This window comes from Anopheles gambiae, chromosome 3 (genome assembly GCF_943734735.2).
Source record: "Anopheles gambiae chromosome 3, idAnoGambNW_F1_1, whole genome shotgun sequence".
Lineage (NCBI taxonomy): Eukaryota > Metazoa > Arthropoda > Insecta > Diptera > Culicidae > Anopheles > Anopheles gambiae.
The window spans coordinates 83,404,167-83,426,794 of NC_064602.1; the positions used below are offsets into that span (position 1 = coordinate 83,404,167).

The 22,628-nt window shown below is 44.6% G+C and overlaps 1 protein-coding gene across 5 annotated transcripts in view; it reads right to left on the bottom strand.

The window, feature by feature from the left end:
- The window catches only part of LOC133393081 (uncharacterized), a 412,772-nt gene that overhangs the window by 135,640 nt on the left and 254,504 nt on the right, over window positions 1–22,628 (bottom strand). For 3 of the 5 annotated variants that reach the window (XM_061656430.1, XM_061656428.1, XM_061656429.1), the window contains exon 3: window positions 1,572–1,617. The exons of the other annotated variants lie outside the window; for them this stretch is intronic. In XM_061656430.1, the coding sequence (XP_061512414.1) occupies window positions 1,572–1,617 (46 nt within the window). The remainder of the gene's footprint in view (window positions 1–1,571; window positions 1,618–22,628) is intronic. 5 annotated transcript variants of the gene reach the window in all.

Here is a 22,628-nt window from a genome sequence, read left to right on the forward strand (position 1 = left end):
GTCCAAGCAATTCTTACTGGTTCATTTCGAAAATAGCTAAAGGTTCAAACCAACTCCTCAATGCGATAAGATTAGCAGAATTAATGACTACTGCTCGCTCAATCGATCTCACTGCTCCAACGCCTCTCTCTTTCTCTCAATAACCTCGATAAAACGTTTGCACCGCAAGAACCTCACCCAATTTTTGGGTTGTATTTTTTCCAACCTCGGGATGAAATATTGTTCACCAAGTTCGTGTTTTTCCCCTGCATCCCGCAGTCTTCCATACCGTCGTCATTTCAAATCTAACGGGGATTTTCACAGCGCCCCCGTCTCGTTGATAACGGAAGGAAACATATCATCATAAATCACTGCCGTTCGTCCAAGACGAACTGATCGCGCTCTCTCTTTGCTTCTCTGGCTCTCCTTTTCCCTTTCCAACGATACTTTGTTTCCGGTTTTATCGCCCTCAGCTGGACGCGTTTGTGGTTTCGGGTTTTCGGGAGCAATGTAGCTGATGAAGCTGACGGTTAGTAAACCGAAGGTTGAGTGTCGAGCATGTTGCTACTCACCCAGCTAACCGAACCCACCCAGGACGGTAAAGTTTTATGGGAGAAGTTATCAAAAAGTTTGAATTGAATCCATGATATCCTCAATTTGGAATTAATTTCCCTAACCGCGAATCACGAGAGTGAACGAACGGCAACACGCTGAATAGGTGAAAATTGCGCCCGGTTGCTGGAGATGATGGTGGGGGCAGTGTGATGATGGGCATGATCGATTTCAACGCAAGCTTAATGCACTGCAAACTAGAACGTTCTTACTTTGCCGAATGTCTGAGGAATATTTTCCAAATTGGACTCTAAAGAAGAAACCACCGTAGTTAGACGGCATTTCTAACAGTACTGAGACACATTACTCTCTAGGGACGCCAAGCCTAACGACTTGGGTGACATCTTGTCCATTAGGACTTTTTAATGGAATGGTTGTAAATGGAAATCGGTTTGAAAGTTTCGGGCACATAACGAATTCTCTGTATATCTGAGCGAGGGGACGTTAATTGCAAAATCATATCTACTGTCAAGCAAGCTTAAATTGTATGACGCATGATGGTGGGGTACGGTTTTAATGACACCTCCCAAAGGACATTCCAATTTTCATTCGTTGATGCTGACTCATACAAAACATGGAAATAATGAATAGATTCAAACATCTTGATTGCAATTTTGTATAAAGATATAACGATAGTAATCCATTCAATGAAAAAAGTTATTAAACATGAAACATTTCTTAGCACTCAGAATATTAGGATGTACCGGGAAGCATCATAAAAAGTGGATACAACTTTATCCGTTTTAATCCGAATATTCCACATTTCCACTTTGTTGGTTTACTCCGGAACCCAATAGAAGTACGCCCTGTATAATCTCTCTGCATAATTAACCTCCAGCAACATTGCTTTACCGGTAAGCTGTTAAGAGCTCAAATAGTGCAATGGCGCAAATCCGATGCTCCAAAGCGCGAAAAACATGACAATAAAATATCCCCCAAAATCTAGATTCCCGGTTGTTGCACCACTTATAAACACTTACCTGCAACTGGTGATAGTTTCCGCATGACACACCACCGTGATTTCCACTGAAAAAGGGGAATTCAAGGAAAAGTTGGGGAAGGGAAAGGTACAAAAATAAATTCATTAAATTCAATGCACTCTCTTTCGCTGGAGAGCCCTCTTAGCGTGGTACCTGGGAATGAAGCACATTGCAGACAACAACACATTTGCTCGGGGTAGTACAATAACGACGATGTCGACAAGTTAGCACTGCTACGTACTTTGGAGCTGGTTCATAACCAAAACTCTGGGTGGCTATAATCTGTGTCCATAGTTTCGGTGCAAAACACACACAAAAAACGCCCTCCATGAAATAACATCCTAAAATCACATCAAATCCTTGTTTTTATCCCACACACTCACATACCCTTGCGCAGTGTTGTAGGCACTGATTTTGCCAACTGACCACAATGAGTTGGTGGAATACGCTTTCCAACACAGTAACCGCCGGGTGGACTGTTAGCTAATACAAACATGCACAATGCTACAGCTCGTGGACAATCTGTTCACCGTGCATCCCATACTTCTGCCCTTGTTAGACCTGGTACGCCTGAAAGCTGACGCACCCCTATAAAACAAACTCACACATGTACAAACCCCGCAGGAATACAATTCCAAAACGAAGGTGGTAAGTTGAGGAGCCAATCCCACATTTTAAAACAAACAAGTGCATGTTTTTGGAAAAGCCGCTCGAGTAACAGCAACCAGTAGGGCAAAAAATAATAAACGGATTTCCCGATCACTCTCACCCCCGTGCTTTTCAGCTGCCACCGGGTCTACACTCACACTCTGCATTAATAAAGGCAGTTGGGCCAGTTGCTAAACGCCATACCCACTCCTTACCATGCTAAAACGGTAGGACAAATCTCAGGAAACAACAACATGAAATGCAATAAAAATTTCAAATTTATTACCACTACGGCTTCGCTCATGCTGCTCTTTACCGGTGGGGGATCCGTGCTGGCGACCATAATGTCAACACGTACACAGATTCGTTCCTTCTACCTCTACATGCCCACGCTTGGGTGCAAACTTTGAAGACCAACTTGGGGGAAAGTGTACCACTAATTTTGTTTCGCCACCTTTGCAGCGGAAAGTGCACTGTGTGTTATGGAAACATGGGCACTCCCACTGCTACCACTGGAGCAGGTGTCAGCAGCAGCGGCAGCAGCAGAACATTAGCGTGCACTGACTCACCGGTTGTTGTACATTGTATCCTTGCACCGTGGGACACTATTACGTTTGCAGGGGAGAGAATTGCATACAACCCTTTTTACATTCCTCATCCCCGTGATGACTGCGCAGTAGAGACAACTAGTATTCTCACAAAGTTGCACATAGATCACCAACATTTTCGGGAACACGTCCTACCGTATGCAGAAGAGGAAAGTGGAAGTTACGGAAGCAACGAGTCTAAAGCCCACAATATATTCCTTGTACAAACACAGAGTGTAGGGGAGAAACTGGTGGATACATCCCCGCCTGACTTGATGCAAATATTATAGCTACATTACAGGTCTGCTTGTCTCAGTCTTCACAAATGGGAAAGGGAAGAGAAATATGCAACTTGAATTTTGTGATATTACAACGAGCAAGAAATGTTTGCAGAACAGTCTCCGAATGGTCTGCCACTTCAATCTGGGACACTACTTAACGATGGTGTGTGAGTGTGTGTTTAACAGATATGCTTCAGCAGATTTGCAAACGAAAAGCAAACAACTTCAGGCACAAAAATAAAATGTGTATTGTGAAGAATAGACACTGTTAATAATGCACAAGATATTTAACAATCCTCCAAAGGCATCTCAAACATCTTTTTGAAACACAATTCAGTGTACAGAAAAATATTATCAAATTAAGTATCTTAAGGACAACAGTTTTTCTACAGTTTCATTACTCAGAGGACAATTGTACAGAAGTTTTTAAAGCACTAAGGTTCAACTGTCGTCCAAATTTTCCCAAACTATTTTATTGGTTTGATTAATATAAACCCAGAAACTCAGGTCGTCACAGAAAAAAGCCAAAATACATTTTCTGGCAAGTGTGATCCTAGCATTGCTAAGCCTATTTCTGAAATCTGTCCGTGATTTACACGACCATCAACATTCATCACACAAACCCTGCCTGCATCTGTCGCTCGCTGGTAGTACTATTTTCAATTTCTAACACAGTTCCACCGGCTAGCATCGATGGGGTACGCCCGTCCACAATTCCAAGTCATACCTTTTACATCCCATTATGTATCATCCTCACCGGCACGCAGGCATTCAAATCATCGCCATCGGTACGTGATCCATCGCTTTGCATCGCTAAAAAGGATCCCTGCTGGGTCCGGCCGAGGAGCAAACTCGCCGAGATACACTGCTGGATGCCAGATATCTCTCGTTCAGCACGATATACTCGCCAGCTGCTGTGTTCGCTGTGCTGCGCTCAGAATACACAATTGCCTAAATCCAAACGCATCGCTTTTAATGCTAATCGAATTCCGTTTCCGATGCTATTCACCATTCGCTCACCGTTACCGTTCCCATACTTGTGCATGTGATTATGAAGATCTTTCGTAGAGCAAATCTATGTTATCCAAGCCGGCACACAGCATCCAGGGATTCATTGAACTTGCGAATCAATCGATCGAACCCGCTCCGTAGGGTATTGACGCCTAGGAGACCCGCATTACTCATCTTAGATGCTGCCCATTTTGTGGCAATCAAATTGCCATTCCGGTTGTGTGCATGGCAATGAAAACTCTCCAGTCCACTCTGGGGTTTGTGCTCTGTTTGGTCACCAGCTGTTTTTATTGTACGAAAGACCTAGGAGGCCATTCCGAATGCCGGTATTGGGTGTGGTGCTAGGTGTTTTACGCTGGAATACTTCCTCAATTGAAGGAGGCTTTCCACTAGATGGAGAGATTCCAATAGTGATTATTGCTGCACGTGATAGATTAAGAGTTGATAATCAAATTACGACTTGTCCTTTGGTAGTCAAGCAACAGAGAGAAATAAGTAGATAAAGAGAGAGATCGATAGAGAGTGTCTGGTGCAGCGAGAAATTAGAGAAAGACAGAGTTTCCTATAGAAGCGTTCGATGTGCAAAACTGGCATAAGGTCACCGTTCAGCGGGACTGCTGGAAAACTCTGATAAGATGAGAAAGTCCCCCGAGGACGTGCGGGATTTGTGGCAATCAATATACTCAAAGTTCGCCTTGCGTACATTTTCCACACAGGATCGATAGTATCCGAGCTTCGGGGATGAGATTAGGGTGCGATTTATCGGAATGAACAAGAATCCGTGAGCGAATCAGGGGGCGTACTAAGCCAGATGGAATCCTTCAGCTAGTTCAACAGTGAGGTAAAGAATAAATCCACTCCGAAAGAAATCCATCCCTTCCACAGTCCCGATTTCCTGAACATTATGGCGGGACACTTGCGGAACACTTTTTTCCCCATCGAACGAGTTGTTCGGCAAAGTTTTAATCTCATCTTTACCCAAATGAAACGTATTGTAAGCTTGTTGTTGACTTCCGCTCCCATGCACCCATCTCGGACAGGGCGTGCGCTTGGATGTTGGCAACCTAACTCGCAAAACTTCTTCGCCGGATGTTCGTCTCAAAGAGTTGTGTCTATTTGGCGAGTCCTAATCGGCTTACGATACATTGGATGTACCAGCCATTGGGAGGATTTTTACATAATCCACACGAAAAGTACGTTCTTCCACTTTTGAAAATCTCCCGACAGCCCAAAATTGGCAAAGATGACACATTGTCAAGGAGGTTTGAAAGATGTTTGGATCACGTTTTTTTTCTTTCGTGCTCTAATAAATGAAAGATGTTCATCGTTTTTTTCTCTCTTTTTTATGCGGACACACATCACGTTTCTGCAGCACACTTCACGTGAAGCATACAGCAATTTCGAAATCTCGGTGCGTACTGTTTCCCACCGATGCCATCTGATAATGTACGCTGCTCGTCTAGAAAGCAACCGCGTGGTTGATGTTCAAATGAACATCACGCCACCCGTTAGAAAGCGTGTGTACTTCAAAAACTTTACCCCCTCGTGAAGGATAAAGACAGCCGGAAAGCCGGAATGAACCATCCGCGCCGAGATTTGACAGCATTCGGACGGTTTTAGCCGGAATGTTTTAGAACCGTCGGTGTGTGTGTTTGTGCGAGCGCGTCAATCTAAAATTTTGACATTATTTAATCAGATGTCGTGCCAAAATGCTAGAAACATGCGCATCGCGCGTGGAGTGGTGGCTGCCGCTTATCATATGTGACCCCCGAGCCAGTGTGATTCACAGTTTGGCAATTGCCTGCGCCCCTCGATTCAATGCAGTATTTGAGTAATAGGAAGTGGAGAAAAAAAACTGAGAGATAACAGTACAAAGAAGAATAAAAAACAACTCTCTGATAGAATTCGTCATAATCCCCGCAAAGCCGTCTGTCGGTCGCAGATGTATGTGACGTGCGAGGCGTGGCACACCGTCAAGAACTGGAATGTTTAATATTCAATTTTTTTTTACAAAATTCATACAACTCTTATAAGAGTAGGACGTGCTAGGTAGGTTTTGGAAATTAAAGGGTAATATTTAACGAGAAGTTGTATTTTTTTAACAAACTGATTTGTACCTCACTAATGTTTCACAAAAAGTGTCCAATGTCTACAAATTTCAAATATAAAAGAATCTGTTATATCACCAAGAACGACCATGATTCTCCTCGTGATATTCTATGAATCTTGAACGTTTGTCTCGAGGCGTAAAATTGAACATTGACAAGCGTTTGAATGTTTCGACCTCAATCCATCACCGTCAAGCGGTTGCCTCACAATCAACGAACGAAACGATAACTCGTTGGCGGCCCCGTGTGCAGCGTGGAACATAAAAATTTCCATAAATTTATTCCATGCCGCGTGCCTATCGATCGGTGGCTTTGCACGCACCGTACCACCGTAAACCATCTGATATGGAGGTTACTGACATATAGGTGCCCAAAAAACAAAAAAAAAAACAACAACCACACACACCAAAAGCTTATCTAGAAAATGTGACATTTTATGGCTTTTTGATGCGATTCGGTTAAGTGTACAATTATTTATGCTATTTAGCATAATGTATGAGCTCGTGTGGGTTGGGTTTTTTTTTGTTCCGTGGAATGGAATGGATACAGGGTCTATGTCCCCGAAAGGTTGTGGAACCATGCCCAGAGCTCTTTTTTGTGTTGGTTTTGGTTAAAAGCCCACCGTAAGCGACATGTGTCAATTGTCATCACTACCGATGAGGTCAGTCTATTGGGCTTACCGTACCATAAACTAGATACCAATGAACGCAAGAGTACAAAAAAAAAACAGTTACCTCCAGGTATTTCACCGTCAGCTCCAATCCTAGGAGGCGCGGGTGCAATAAAACTCAATAACCCTTGTTATTAAAGTTCAACCCGTGAGCGCCCCCGTGCAATCAGGAAGTGGGTTCAGGCACGCTAGTCGTTTTATGCTAACTTCTGTGGTGCACGTACGTACCCACCCTACCATCCCCACCACCAGCAGCGTGTTGTAACGGCCATGTCTCCCGCATATAATCCACCATCCACCACGGGTGGTAACCATTTGAAGCTAATGTTCCTAAACTTGTCGTGTTTGAGGTGAGTCCACGCCTGGAATTCTGGAACAAGGTACACCTTCTACCGACTCGACGACTCAACGCGCACACACCGATCGCTTGCCGTTCGGAGACGGAGAAGGATTGCATGTATAGAACGTCCAGCAGCAGCGACAACAAAAAAAGAGCGAACCTCCGCTGAAAACTGTGTTTGATGTGTTTAACATATGGTTTTCCTGAAGTTTCACCCTCATCACCCCGCAGGCTACCACATGTCAGGCCGGAACCAAAGGTACACGAAGCTCATGTCAGGCCCCCTTTTCTCCCCTCCTGTTGTAGTTTTTTTTTTGTTGGCCACGTTTTGGCTAGTCTAACCTCCTTCCTTTAGCGATTCCGGAAAAAGGACCTCACCGTCCAAAGGCTGGACCCCGCTTGTAATGGCAGCCAATTTTCGACAGTGGAACGTTACGCCCGGGCAAAGGTGCCCAGACCAGGTTGGACGTGTGGCACAGCGAACCCCTTTTTTCGGGTACGTATATTGCACACGGCAGTGATGGCTGAGGGAGGAAGTTAGTTTTAGTGCCAACATTTTCTGGTTCTATGCTTCGCACGTTTCCGAACTTCACCTTCGTTGTGTGTAGGGCAAGAAATGCAACAGCAATTTCCGAACTCACACCGCAACTTCCAGGCAGGCACGTTGAAGTGGAGAGTTCGCTTGTCAGGGAGGATTTTTTTTCTCCTCTTTTCGTGCTTCGAGTTTTAGTGCGAAATAAAAAAAGAAAGATTCGGAAGATGGTTGGCGGCAGTGGTGTGGTCAGAACCTTTCAGCCATACATTGCGGATGGAAATTTGATATCACGCCCTGGTACAAACTCATGCCCGATGATGAGTGTTATGTTGTGAAGTGTGTTGCAGAACAAGAACCTGACATTTCAACACTGCACACTGGCGGTTACGGGATTGTTGCTGCCCACGGGTAACGTTCCACCCCAATTCCTTTGCTGAAACATACCATCATCGTGGAGTAGCAAATGGATGTGGGAAATAGCAAGAGAGCAAACTCTAAACTAAAAGTGAAAGGCATCAACAAGGATGTGTAGCCGGTTTGGTTCATACCGTCGGGATGTTTTCATGAGGTTGTTTAGATTCCGTGCACGACGCAAGATGGAGGTTTTAAGGCATATCTTCAACGAAATTGAGGGCGTAATTTCATATCAACCTGATAGTTAAATGGATGTAACAAAACAGGTCGTTTCGGGGAAACCCCCTAACGAGCCAAAGTATCGTCTGCCGTCTCGGAGCACACAAACCCGATGGGGCATAGATTTAGTTCGTCAAGCCGAATACTTTTTGGAGTGCCCTCTCTACTGGTATGCTCTTTTGGCAGTAATGACAAGAACACTGGAGCCGGCTGCTCCACACGATTAAACTTTGCCAAGCCTCACATTGTTTAATTTCAACTTTGGATCTTTGCATCTTCAAACCCATCGGAACGCTCGTGAGCCAACTAAAGCGAACAGATTAGTTGTTTCCGGCTCAACGATTTCCGCACGGCTCACACAAACACAGCCAAACGCAGCAAAAACCAAGCGATGGATATTGATCCCTTGTTCTAATTTACATAATTTGCCCATCCTAGACACTGTGCGGGATAAGCGTCAGTTGGTGCACAAGACGATATCGCCAGAACTGGGACGCGCCGGATATTGAGATATCCGACGAGACGCTGCCTTCGCCACGGTGATGGGCGATTTTGGAACATTGGAGCGATGAAACGAAGCAAAAAAGAAAACACAAAAAAACGACCCAAACTTCCTAAAGTGCGGCCTTCTGCTGCTCTGCTCATCTCATGGCCATCTAGCGCTGGCGCTGGTTCCAATATTTCATCCTTGCCAATTCGTCTGGCAACACAATGCTTCCCAGCAGCGCCAGAGGTTAAATGAAGCAAAGATTGATGGTTCGTTTCGGGCTCGGAGCACGTTATGGGGCAACTTTTGCGCTCGTGCTTGCTGCCGCTGCCTGCAATTCAGACACTCACGCGCTCGGGAGGATGGAGAAGCAGACTACCACATTACGATACATCGTTACAGCAAACAGATCGCCAGCCTCCCATCCCATTCGCTTCCACACAAAAAAAAAAATCACTGTCACGGAAAAGTGGCAGGACGGGCAATTGATTTTTCATATTACATTTTTATGCAAATCATGCAAGCTTATAAACATGTGCAAATCTGTCGATATTTTCCCAACCGCAGCTCTGGCTCACTGCACCGGATGATGATGATGATGCAAGCGCTTTCTATCGTGAACACAAAGCGCGCGACGGATAAGTCCCTCGCTTCGCCCGGAGCGGAACAATCGATGAAGTGCAAAAATAGCACCATACTACCGATTCGTCAGACTGCCTGCGCCTGTAGGCGCTACGGAAAACGGTGATCGCTTGTTCGGGGGATACATTTTTTTCCCAGGCTCGAGGTACGTTTGAAACAGCCAGCAGGCCGCCATGTGACCAGAGCACGGTGGACACATCGTGAACCAAAAAAATAAATCTCAATTATGTGATGTAAAAATTTATGAAACCACTTAAAAATTCCCAAACCCACCCTCGGGAGCATGGGCAGCGCTCGCTGTTCTAGTGTGCGTCTGGTTTTACAAACCCGTAGGTTCGATTTAATTTATGTCGTGGGCTTGTTTTTTTTTCGTTCCTTCCCTCTTTCGAAGCTCTGTTGTACAAATGAGGAAGGAGTTGGAAATTGAAACCTTCCACGTCTGCCGGCGTGGACAGCGGACACTATGGGGGTCAGAGAGAACCCAATTGGTTGAATAATTTTTATTTCATACCCTCGCTGCACAACCATTTGTACTGGAGAGACTGGTGAGCAGTACAACTCACGCGGACGGGGACCCGGATTGATGTCCACCGCCCGTCCAGAACACTGATGTCGCGAGGACGGGGTGAAAAATTATATTAATTACATAATTTGGTCCTTTAGTATTACCGCAGGGATTGAAGTGGCAGGGAGTTAGTCGCTGAAAAAAAATCCGCCGTGGAACATGGTGGCATTGGGTTGAAAAATTAAACAAACGTTTGATCGTAACCGACCGCACCGGACAAGCAGAGGGGGCGATCAGTTTGAATCGATAATGGTTTATTTAAACCGTAATCGCATAACAAATATTATCACGATAAGGTTTTGCTGTGAGGGACGTACTGCAGTGCCGTATGAATGTTGTATTACCGCTAGTGGTAGTAATTAATATGTAATTATTAGTTTTATTTTTTAACGTCGGCGTGCCTTTTCAATCTAACCATTTATTGTTCTGATAGCTGTTGACTCGAATCAAACGTGTAATTAATGATTTTTATCCGACTTACGGAATATTATGATTCTTAGTATTGTTGATGTGTTTGGAACAGCTTCAAATTATTCATAACCTCATTTAGGAGGACTCGAATCGACAACCATTAAATGAAAATAAATTTTCTTTCATCTTGTTTTCCAAGTAATCGTTTGACAGTTTTCTACCAAACCAGGCCAAGGTTAACCGAAATGAAACGGAATATATTGAAAATTCAAGTAAGATGTCGTTTCTGAGAACAATTCCTAATTAGCAGAACGTGTAGCTTCTTAGACCGGAGAAGTTATTCTTCGGATTGGAAGCTTAAATTGGTTTGACTTTTTTTACTTTTTTCAATTTTGATTTTGAGCACGAGTTTCATAGAAAAAATGTTGAAAGGCAAAACAATTTTACAAGTTCTTTTTATTTTAACAGAGTATGATATAGTCCCAACACGGAAAATATAACGGTAACTTATAATGAAGCTCGCTCGCTGTAATAAAGCTCGCGTCTCATGCATTGAAGAAACCAATGCTAAAAACCAATTCCCATACCCAACTCTATACGCATGCAAAAATAATCCGAAAATCCTATCCAATAAATGCCAACCATCAAGCCCGAGATCGTGCGGACGGAAAGAGCTACAACATACAATCAGCAAAGCCAACCGAGTTGATCGCCACTTCACCAGACCCAAGAGTAAGGGTAGCACAGAAAAAGAAAACAAACAGAGAGGAGAAAATGAACGAAACCAAATGAAGAGAAAACCACTGTGCAGGAAACACCATCCTAACGGGACAGACACTCTTCCGACCGTACACCATTCCAAAACGTCAAACCATATGTCGATTATGATGATGGTTCAATCGACACCTAACAACTTCAGCAAGACCTTTTGCCGTGGAGGGATTTGCTGTTGTGTCAACGATTCTGGTCCCGAGCGGCTCAAAGCGAGAGAGCGAAAAAGAGAAAAAAAGCAGACACACACGTGCTGAGGGATTTTTCACAAGCAGTAACAATCCTTCGGGACCCCTGCCGAGCGGATTAGAAAAGAAGGCAAAAACATTGGCAACAATCAAAATTGAATGTCCCGTGTCCCGGGCAGCTACCACCAAAACTGATGGCGAGCTACTGTAAGGCCGCCTAAACAAACTGTTAGGGTTCTACTGCGGATGATGCGGGCTTCATCAACCAAGTCGTGCGCATTGGACACGAACAACGCAGTAAAGTCCTACCATTTCTAGGGACAAAACACAAGCAGCGCTCATCGAATACAAAACGAAGAAGTCAAATGGTGTCTTGTTGGGTAGTTTGGAAAAAAGGGAAAGAAACAAACATAGCGCAGCGGTCACAGGTCGCCGGGAATGAGTGTTTATGGTTGTGCTTTGTCCTTCAACGGTTTTTTTTTTTTCGATTATTCTCATCCCGCGCGTAAGCACTGAACAAGCCATTTGTCAAAAGAACCTAACAGAGTTTGAAGCTGTGCAGGAACTCCAATCAGTTCCACAGCAGGCCGACGGGTCCAAACTGCTGCTTCCCGGGTCCTGCTGCACTAGATCAGAAACATCAGTTTCAATGCCCACGGGAACCGAAACGATACCAGAGCGATCCACGAGCTCGCATACCCACGGGAAGAACGAACTGCAAACTGGCTGCCCTGTAAAAAGACCAACGCAGAAAACGGGTGCAAGGAATCGAAGCAAGAAGAAAAGCACCCGCGAAAGCTGAGATCTTCCACATGGACATCCACGGGAAAAAAAATGTCATCACCAGAGAGGGTCGTCACGCGGCTTGCAGGACCGATTTGTTTCCGATTGAGATGCAGTGCGGGTTTCTTCATTGGAAAATCTCTAATTGGACCTCGCGCAAAGGACATGCCCGAGGGAGACAGGAGGACAAATGAGACCCTCGGAACGGAAATTGGTTGCTGCACCTTTTTTTCTTCTTTGTTTTGGGCTCTCCGTTTTCATCTGCGCACACTGTGTACACAACACATGTGCCGCTGAAACAACTGTGACTGCTCTCATGGGACTTTGCAGTGTGTCCGTGGATAGGACCCTCGTTAGAAGAATTCATCAGCCCGAGATTAGGTATAACCCCCCTCAGCGGACGCAGAGAGTGTTTCGATACAAGGGTGTGCGCTTTTTTGCTTGTTTCCTGCTCGCTGTAAGGGATACAGAGATTGCATTTATCGGTCTCGGGAGTGTTTTATGTGTGCGCTTTTAAGATGAAAGGGGTGCTTCAGCGACGTAAGGTGACAGTTGTCCAATTGCACCGGCGCAATAGAATGTTGGCACACAAGTGGAAATTCGGTCGGAACTTGATACCTTCATAAATAATAGCACGCACCGCAGGGAGTTGTGCGCACTTTGGGCGCATTAATTTAGTCCTTCGACCCGGATACGGCATACGGCGTGAATGGGGCAATTGTTAATTGTTTCGCTACTTCTAATAGGTGTTGGTGTGTTAAAACTAATACTTGCATTTTGTTTGAAATCCTTAAATAAAACATTCAAGCACATAATAACCCTCCTGCAAGCAGGACCCTATTTTCGTTTTCAAGGATCTCGATGGTTAAACTGGAAACCCTATTTCCGTACGCAACGATCGCAAAACAAATCGAACGACGCGAGTCAGACAGATATAAAAACAAATCACCTTCCATTAGCTTGGCGACAACCACCCTACCCTACCGTCGTTTCGGCTTCGAAAATTGCGTCTAAAATCGATTGCGTCAAACCTTGACAAACACCGCCCAACATGGGTTCAATGGCGTTTTGTAGCCATTATGTGTTTTTTGTTGCCTTCTTTTCTATTCCGCGTTCCTGCTGTTGTTGTGTTACGTTGCGCTGTTGTTGCTCAGCGTTCCCCCTTCAGCGCAACCCACACACCGGTGCAATATCCGGCCTTTGTTGCGTATTTGCATGCGCGTCTTCGCTTTCGTTTTTCGAGGTCGAGGCCAAAAAATGCGTAAAGCGGTCGTCGTCGTCGTTCGCGAGGAGGGTTGCTCGCGTAGGGAAGGCGCCAGAAAAATCAATAACACTATCACCAACCCCTCCCGGATCAAAACCATTGTCGAGTATGAGCGGGACACCGCCAGGCTGGTTTTGAGAAGCTATCGGTTAGATCGTTTGACAATAAAAAAAAGCAACAAGGAGGGGATTTTGACCCGTTGTTTTCGCCCTGCCTAGCAGAGTTCCGGTGTGTTTGGGCGCCATCGTCCGGCCGATACATTTCATCGCGCACATTCCCGGAACTATAATCCACATTCCCAGTCTGCAGGCAGGATGTGTGTGTGCCTCAGGACGATTTCCTTGTATCGGAAAACAGTTTGACGCGTTCTGCTGTACGGATGCGGGCTGACAATGTGTTGTTATTTTTCAACACCCGCCAAATTGAGCAAAAGCTGAGCCCGGTGGTAGAAAGCAAGCACAGCTTGCAAACACATTCACACAAACGAGGCTGCAAAGTGGTCATAAAAATACAGGAAAACATATGAAAAACAAACTAAGCGCAGCAACTTTTAACTGTTTGCTGTCGCCGTCTAGCCCGTCGGAAGGAAATTTTTAATTTATCCATTCTGGGACCGGGTGATATTTTCTCCTTCCATTTCACTATCTCGGAGGGGGACATATGGTTTTCGCTTTCCCGGGGTGGAAAGCCGAAACACAGCGGTTGACACATTCACAACTTTGGCTACCGCACTTTGGGGAAAAAACTGATGCAGCAAAAGTTATAGATGTGGGATGTTAAATTTTCGCCTCCCGATCGGTTCAATTGCTTTCCCTGTTCGACGAAGTATGCTCCGTGGCTGGAATTTCAATTAAAATTGCACAAACATTCGCTTGTAAGCGACGCTGTAGACGAAGCAATGCTATGTCGAGCGAGCTGTGGTTCCACTTGTTTTCGATTTTCGGCTTTGTCCGAATCATTTTCCAATACCAAGAATCAGGGTATCTCATTAAAAATATTTCGCCTTAATTGACAGACGATGCGACCGTTGGCTCTTGAAACAATAGTCAATAATTAAATTGGAAACACAACATCTGAGCAGCCGGAAGGTTCAACACTAATGATTAATATCTTTTTCTTAGCAAATCGGAATGTCATTTTTGCATGAAATGTTTATGTATGCCTAACATTTTTTTTATGTTTTCATGAAAACGAAAAATAAGGATTTGTTTGCTTCTGGTAAACATAATCAAGTGTTTGGAGAAAATAAGCGCAATGCACACCGCCCTAATGATGTATCATGGCGCGTGTATATGCCACATACCACTCCCCTCTTCCCGGTTGTACAGCTGCTGTGAGATTTTCTAGCACTTCATTCGTTTCTCTTTTTTTCTTCTTCTTCTCACCGTACACCACCACATCTGCTACCGACAGTCGTGGCTCCTAATAGGAGCCCGCGTCCTCCCCCGGGAGCCTCATTAAAATGGTATTTTCGACAACACTAATTGGGTGGCATTTTCCTCGCTCTCGCACACACTTGAGCATCGCACACACACATACTCTCAATCATACGGTCCCACACACGCATACACACAATACGCGTACCCACCTCGCGCACGTTCGTGTTTGTGGGTCGGTTTGGTTTTGATCCGCGGGACCGATCCTTAATTGAGGTCCCATGTGGAAAAGCCACACGCGAGCCGCGTGCCGGAAGCTGCCGCCAAACTAGCGGTGGTGACACTGATTAAGCTGTTTCCCTGGGCGGCTTGCGAGGGACGAACGACCGCTAGCGGCGGGACACATTTTCAAGGGCTCTAATGAAAACCTGCCCTTGTGATGCTGCGTATGCGCGCGTGCATGATGCATTCATTCTTCTGGCACCGAATAAAGATTGACTTTTTTATTGTTGGAGAAGCGTCAGATATGGATGGTGATAAAGAAAGGGAAGTTTTTTCTTCATTTTAATACAGTTTTATACAGCTGCAGGGAAAATTTAATCAACTCCCATGAGAATAAGGTCTGAAGTAAAAATCAGTGCCTTTTCGAGCGTTGGAAGATGACTTCACTTTATTGCAGACACGTGTTACTATCAATTGCTTAAAGAAGCCACCAAATCACATAGAGACCATATTTTTCAAACCACAATTGGTCCTACTCTGAATTGAGTCATAGAATCCTAGTCACGGCACCAAAAACTGTTTTCAAACAAATTCAGCATTTTTATCATTTTTTTAGTATAAAAAACCCATCAAAATCGGATTAAATTTCATCTAAAGTCTAACATCTATGTCTACACTAAAGCAATCATTCAATTAACGCTTTCCACATACAGTTGATATTTCGCAAAAATCATCATTTCACATGTACATGTCCCGGTACCTGATAGGTTAAAGCTCACAAATACAACATACCATTCCACCGACGCACGCAACCTGGGCAACACGATACTTTTTCGGCTTTGATGTTTTATGCGTAGGGAGAGAAGCTTTTCTGGCAAAACAAACAGTCCGCGCTGGGCAGTACTTTTAACGGTTACAAAAATAGCAAAGCGTGCAGTGACCATAACGCAGAGCGTGGGAGCGTCAAAAAACGATCTTTTTTTCTTCCCAAAGCAGTTCCAGCTAGGTCGCTGGCCATACACAAACACGCACAGTAGGTCAAACATGTTAAAAGCGGCCGACAAAAAAGACCATCCAAAATGTAACTAAAAACTGATCTAATTCCGAAGTTGTTATCTGCGTACAGTTCTCGGAGTGCGTTTTTGTGCGCACGTTTGTGTGGTACGGTTCGAAATGGAAATTGCTAAAATATCAATTCATGGAAGCTGGCAACGGTGAACGAAAACACCTGTCGAAATTTCCGTGCGATGAAAAAAAAAGTTGGGCTACACGCAAAAAGTCAACGCTGTATCGATGCCCCCCGCGCACAGTTGTTGTGCGCTGAAAATGGTAATTAAATTCATTCCGTGTATTTATACAGTCCGCGCGTGAAATTGAATCCATTTTTTACAATCATCGATAAAACTCGAGCGTGTTGAGAATCCCTGAAGTCAAGGACGAGCGGACAGACCTCTCACGCACCAAACGGTTGATCAATGTTTGATGCGTGGAAAAGTGGACAGCTGTTGCCATAGCACAGGGGCAAGTGGCGTTTTTTGCGTGATGCTTTCCAATTATGCTACGACATCGGGTATTTCAATATTGATGAATTTTGGTTAAAATGTAAAAAGAACAATATTGGTACAAGCTTCACAGTATTAACTTTGGAAATAGAGCAGCCTGAACTGAGCTGTAACATAGCACTACAAAAGGTAAATTAAACTTAAAGCAATTCTATGATATTTATTCCTCTATCAGCATCACCGGTAGCCCAAAGCCAAAGCCTTCAACCGGCGGTAAAATACTGCCATACTTTGCTTGTTAGTATAAACCGTCTCACCCTTTTGCATTCCATCATAAATTCCGCAAAACGCAATCCGGCTGCCCGCTCTGCCCTTGCTGCCGTGCTGAGGTCATCTATTGGAATCTCGGCCCCCGCCCTGGCAGCCGGAAAATGGATAACACATTTTCATAATCTTTGCAATAAACGCCAGCATAAAGCGAGCGAACGGGTGTGAGAGATTTGATTTATTCAAAACCCTTTTTTTCCTACTCATCTCATCCTCATGCACAGAAGCAGGAGAGCACTTTTAGGCCAGCAAACGGAACATCCGATCGTTCCACCCGGGAGGTGAATATCTTCGCAAAGATAGGGCACACAAAAAAAGTGGTTAGAATCTGAATGAGCAAGCGCCCAGATTTGTGGGAGACAGCATTCGGTGCCGACCAAAACCGGGACGCATTATTGCCTCACATACGCCGCCGTTTTGGTGCGTTTTGTTTGGAGCCATTTTTCATTCACCCTGTGGTCCTGGGTTGCAGCAGACGACGACGACGCCGACGAGAAGCTCGCGACTGGAAATGCGCCGTCCAGAATCCTTTATGGTTTTCCGCTCATCCGACATTCGCGTGTATATAAGTGAGGAGGCAGTTGGGGGAGAGTAACTCTTTCGCTGACATTTCGGTGAGTTACGGTGGTCGTACGGCTCGTCCTTTTTTGCCCTCAGAGCTAGTAACTTTTTCTTCTTCTGTTCACAGCTTTACACAGTAAAGCGTACAGAGAGTTGCTTTAAATTATAGCGCACCAGAGTCACCACCAGGTTGAACTTTGCGAGACGAAACGTTTTGGGGTTCCACCGCTTGCGACGGGTCTTTTTTCCGGCGTCCCTTTTTTTCCTTTCGAATGACTAGAGATGAATTGTGACGGTTACAAATAAAACGACGTACTGTTACAAATAGTAATAAAAAATAACTTCTCTCCACAAACTGTACCATGTGTTTCCTTCGTCCTACTTAGAGAGCAGAGCTCCCAGGAGTGGAAGGAAAAATATAAACTCTGACTCTGAGGCTGTCCTTCCCGGCTAGAGGAAAACATTTCCACCCTGCCGTACACATTGGTAACAAAAGAACGTAGCTCACAGGAGCAGGGAGCAACAGAAAAAAACGAAGTCTACCAACAGTAGAAACGTACCGTTATTGTGCTTTTGAATAGTTTTCCTAACTACCGTTTTACTTCTTTTAAACATAGTTTCTCGCACTGTAACGGATGCTTCCGGCTGCTGGTTTCACCCTCAAGCCATAACATTGGGCGGCAAATACCAGCCCCAAACCAGGCTTCCAAGTGCTTACCAGAGCCCGTTCAACAACAATAGAGGGAGAAAATGTTCCTTTATGAAGATGGAACGTATGACATCAAATGCCGACCCGTATCAGCGCATTACTACAACCCCCTTTGGTATGTTTTTTTTCTTATTCTTTTTTTTTTCGACGGAGCACACGAAGTTGGAATTAGAGCACTAAGTTTTCTCAGCTATTACATAGCCCCCGTGTGACCGGGACAGAGGTCCTCTTCGCGATGATGGTCTGCCCTAACGCTCGACAAGAAGTTACAAAACTTACAAATGAATGCGAGTTGAAAGCGAAAAACGGCGGAACAAAAGAAAAGTCAGCTTTCAAGGGAGCAAATGCAAGCCGCTGCCTGGAAATCCGTTCCTCCCAAGGAGCGAACAAGGTAGTCAGTTGTCTAGCGGTTTCTAACGGACGATGGAGAGGTCCTGTTTTTTTTGTCAAGCTTTCTAAAACCCATTCCTGTAGACAGAAGCCCCCACGCATCCAACGAACGATTTATGATGACGATTTATGTAGCTGAACTCCTGTGCGCTCCCGGTGTGCAGCGGTTTCGTTTGCTGGTTGCTGCGTTGACGCTCGTTTTATTGTCCTGTGCGGTTAGCTTGCCTGCGTTTTTTGGAGTCTGAGTTTTATGAGAGGAGTTTTAAAGTACTGTTTGTTGATGTGTTTTTTTTAGAGCCAAACTTAATGGAAAAAGACGATTTTATTTTTGTAATGGCAGTACTGTTTCTTTGTTTTTCTCTAATAGTAGGAGAGATCCTTTTTTCCAATTTGTAAGAAATACTTCAAGTTGATAGAATACATTGAATATACTGGAGGCAAAACAACAATAAAATTTTGGAGATGATTTTAACGCACAGTAGTCATCAACTACTGAATATTAATTTTCTTTCCTCTATTATTGGCCACTATTTTTCTTTGCGAACTAACTCAAAATGCATTTATTATTGCCTGGACACATTCGCACGTATTTCTACTTTTTTTTTAATTTTCTTATTATCACAGAAATACGTCACAATTTACTTCCTGCCCACAGGGTAATTGTGCACTTTCGAAATGCTTTGATTTTCGACGATTCTTAGTTGAAATCAACATCTGGTGGAGCATCCTTGTTTTATTTTCGCCCATTTATGCCATCGAACACAAAAAAAAACCTTGGAATCGTCGTATCAGAACGCAATCGAGGCAATTTTCTTTCCCCATGGTCCGCTAGCCGTTTATCGGCAGAAACAAAAGGCCCTTTCGAGGCTTCGCGCATAAGTCACTGGTCTAGATTGCCACACTCGCCCAAGCGCACACAAAACTGGACGACTGTATGAAGTTAAAATGACGCATTTAATTGTAATTATTTCGAGTGAGCGCATTTCGTTTTATTTCCTTTCATCCACATCCGAACAAACAGGACGACGAAGCTTGGAGCTCAGGGGGGGATTAACAGCCCCTTGAGCTTGTGCCTTGGGGTAATTTCTTCAACTGTTTTATGATGTCTCTCCGCTTCTGGAACTGTCCCAGCACAGCGAACCAGCCAAACCAGTGCGCCGATAAGCGCCATTATCTCTGCACTACGGGGACGTAAAGAATAGAAGGAACAAAAAAAAGGAACGCTCTAATTGCATAATTGTGAAAATCGCAGCTCACACTCGCCGCGTTCATAGAGCGGAAAGCGGAGGCTCAATTAATTTCTTCAATTTCGAACTTACGAGCTGCTGCCAACGCCAATCATCCCGGTTATTTATGGTCTCCAACTACTCCCCCAACTGCTTTTTTTCCCAGCCGGAAGCCCCGATCGTTTGAATGCGCTTTTCACTTTCACGCTCCTTCTCCGTGGCTGTTCTAACTCGCTCGGATTTGTCACTGAATCTCGGAACGAAACTCATTCCGAGTGTCCGTGAACGAGCGCAAAGAGGACGCACGAAAGATCAGAGAGTGGAAGTGGCGAAGCTTGTGCAATTTGTCCATTTGCTACACTCTATCCGATCATTTGGTCCATTAGTGGCGACTACAGGCGGCGGCAAGAGTTCATTGCATCGAAAATGACACTTTTTCTGTCTCGCTTTCTCGCAGCCAGTTGGTGGCCAAGTGGCCCATCAAATTTGTTCAAGTGCGCTCGGGCCACGAGAGCTCGAGTGGGTGTGAAGCAGTCGCATTTTCCAGCCGCCACCGTACTTACACACTGGCCCGATCCGGAGCTGCCAGCAGCTTGATGTACACTGATCTCCGAAACAAAGCGAGCAACAAAGGGGAAAAAGAGGAAAGAAGGCTTTTTTCTCTGTTGGAATCGAAACTGAAGCCAATTGAAGTGCATTACTTCACATTAATCACACTCGAAACAATTTAGAGGCCGCCCGCAACTCAATTTCATCCAGTGTTAATGGGAAGGTAAGATTTATTACTTGCGTAACCGTACGGTAGCGGTGCATCGAAAAATGATAGTATCACCCAACGGTAACGCTAAGCACTCGCTGAAAGTTTACAAAACTGAAAAGCTATTAATTAAATAACTTTCTCCCACTACTCTCGGCAAACATGGATCCCATTTCCCGTTCAAACAAATCATCAAAATTGATATTTCTCTCTACCTACTGGAGTGACTACTGGAGTGCTGTACATGTGTGTATGTCTGTGTGCGTAAAACGGAACTTGACTCTTTCGGAGGGAAACGATCCGAAGAAGGCGAAAGAGTTTGAGTTAAAATTAGAAACCAAATATTTGTCCTTATCGATAATGGCTTTCCATCGATGAGGTTTCGGGAGGGATAACATATCCGACAAATAGCTTTAGACACATTAAATGCTAAATTCTCTCACACTCCCATCAACAGCACACACACACACACACGCGTACACATTAAAAACCAATGTTTAACAACTTTCATACCCAACTCAAAAAAGCGCCCTGCGCCTCGATGTTCTTCTGTGTTTGCCCAAATTACTCACTCCCCCATATGTTGGTTTAGGCATCGGAGTTCCTACCTTTGACTCTAAGGTTTATCGTGGAAGCCGTTCGCGGGAGGTTTGCACGATATCGTGCGGAAGAGCCAAGCAACGAACAACCAACGCAACCTGATAATGATATCATTACTGTTATCATCGATTAAGATGTCGAGCAGGATCCTACAACCACCCCCTTGTAGTCTTGTAGGTCTTCTTTCTCCAACTCCTAACCTGAAAACCCCATCCTCAACTCGAACGCGAAATAAGATACTTCAGTTCGTGCCGTTGTTTACAGTAACGCAGTGCACGCAACATACGCTACCACCAGGAGCGCTATTCCACTCACGCGCTCCCATTGGAAGCGTTAATGGTTTCTCCAATGTTTCGAAGAGTTTCCGGGGCGAAAGGACCTCACAAAAACAGGTGGGCTACAGGTGCTCTGCCGCTTTGACGATGATTATCGATTAAGATATTCCCGCACTTCCACAGCTCGTTCTCGTTCCGTGGTGTACCGGATGTTCCGGAAAGCTGGTAGGATGCGAACGACGAACGCGTCAAGGTAAATATTAAAGCAATTCCCCCATTCCCCAACCCAGCCCATACCCAACAGCGGTATCCTATTGCATGGAAGTGACATAAGCTAGGCGAATCCTTTCCACCGTTAGATTAGAGCGATAATCATATCAGATGAAGTCACGCCGGCCGAAGTTCAATTGGGGGTATGTTTAACTTCCTCTCAACCGAGTTAACCCACCACCAGTGCTAGCTTCTGCTTTTGGTTCAAGATGTGGGTCAGATTGGATTATTATACACCCAGCATCGGCAACCCCCTACAGTGCTGCTTTTGTGGGAGAGGGCTAGGCGCTGGGTAGCCATATTTCTGGCAATACGTCCCGCCGTGTTGTGAACCAGAATCGGAATGTAATTTATGTACAGCAGCTCCAACCGGCAGGCAGTCACATCATTATCGAGCAAAAGATGTGAAAATCTAATTAATTCGCTTGCGATGCCTCAGCGCATCGAATTCGAGATTTAATTAATCTCCTTCTCGCAATGGTTTCCATCCCCCCCACCCGATGTCGATTGGTTTGCTTGCTACTGTTTCCGTTCACCGGTCGAAAGGTGAAGATAATTTACTTCTCCCCTGTGGACCACGCGCTAACGAACGCTTCATGAGGAAGGATCCAAATGATGGCTAACTGGCAGGCAATTTTGTAAGCGATAGAAACTAAAGAGGCTATCTAGGCTATCTAGGACTGGGAGGTTAAGGAACTATAAAGATGAAATAAATGAAAGCACTTAAGTCCTCCACGATTGTAATTGCAAAGCATTATTTGTTCTTTTGTTCCATACTCTGTTGGAGAATGAAATCCACTTTCTTATGTAATGAGAAGCTATGTAACATCTTTTGTTGTACTTTTTTTGTAATCATTTATCTCACATCGGTATAGACGTTACAATAAACGATATTCATTCATCATTCTAATTCAATCT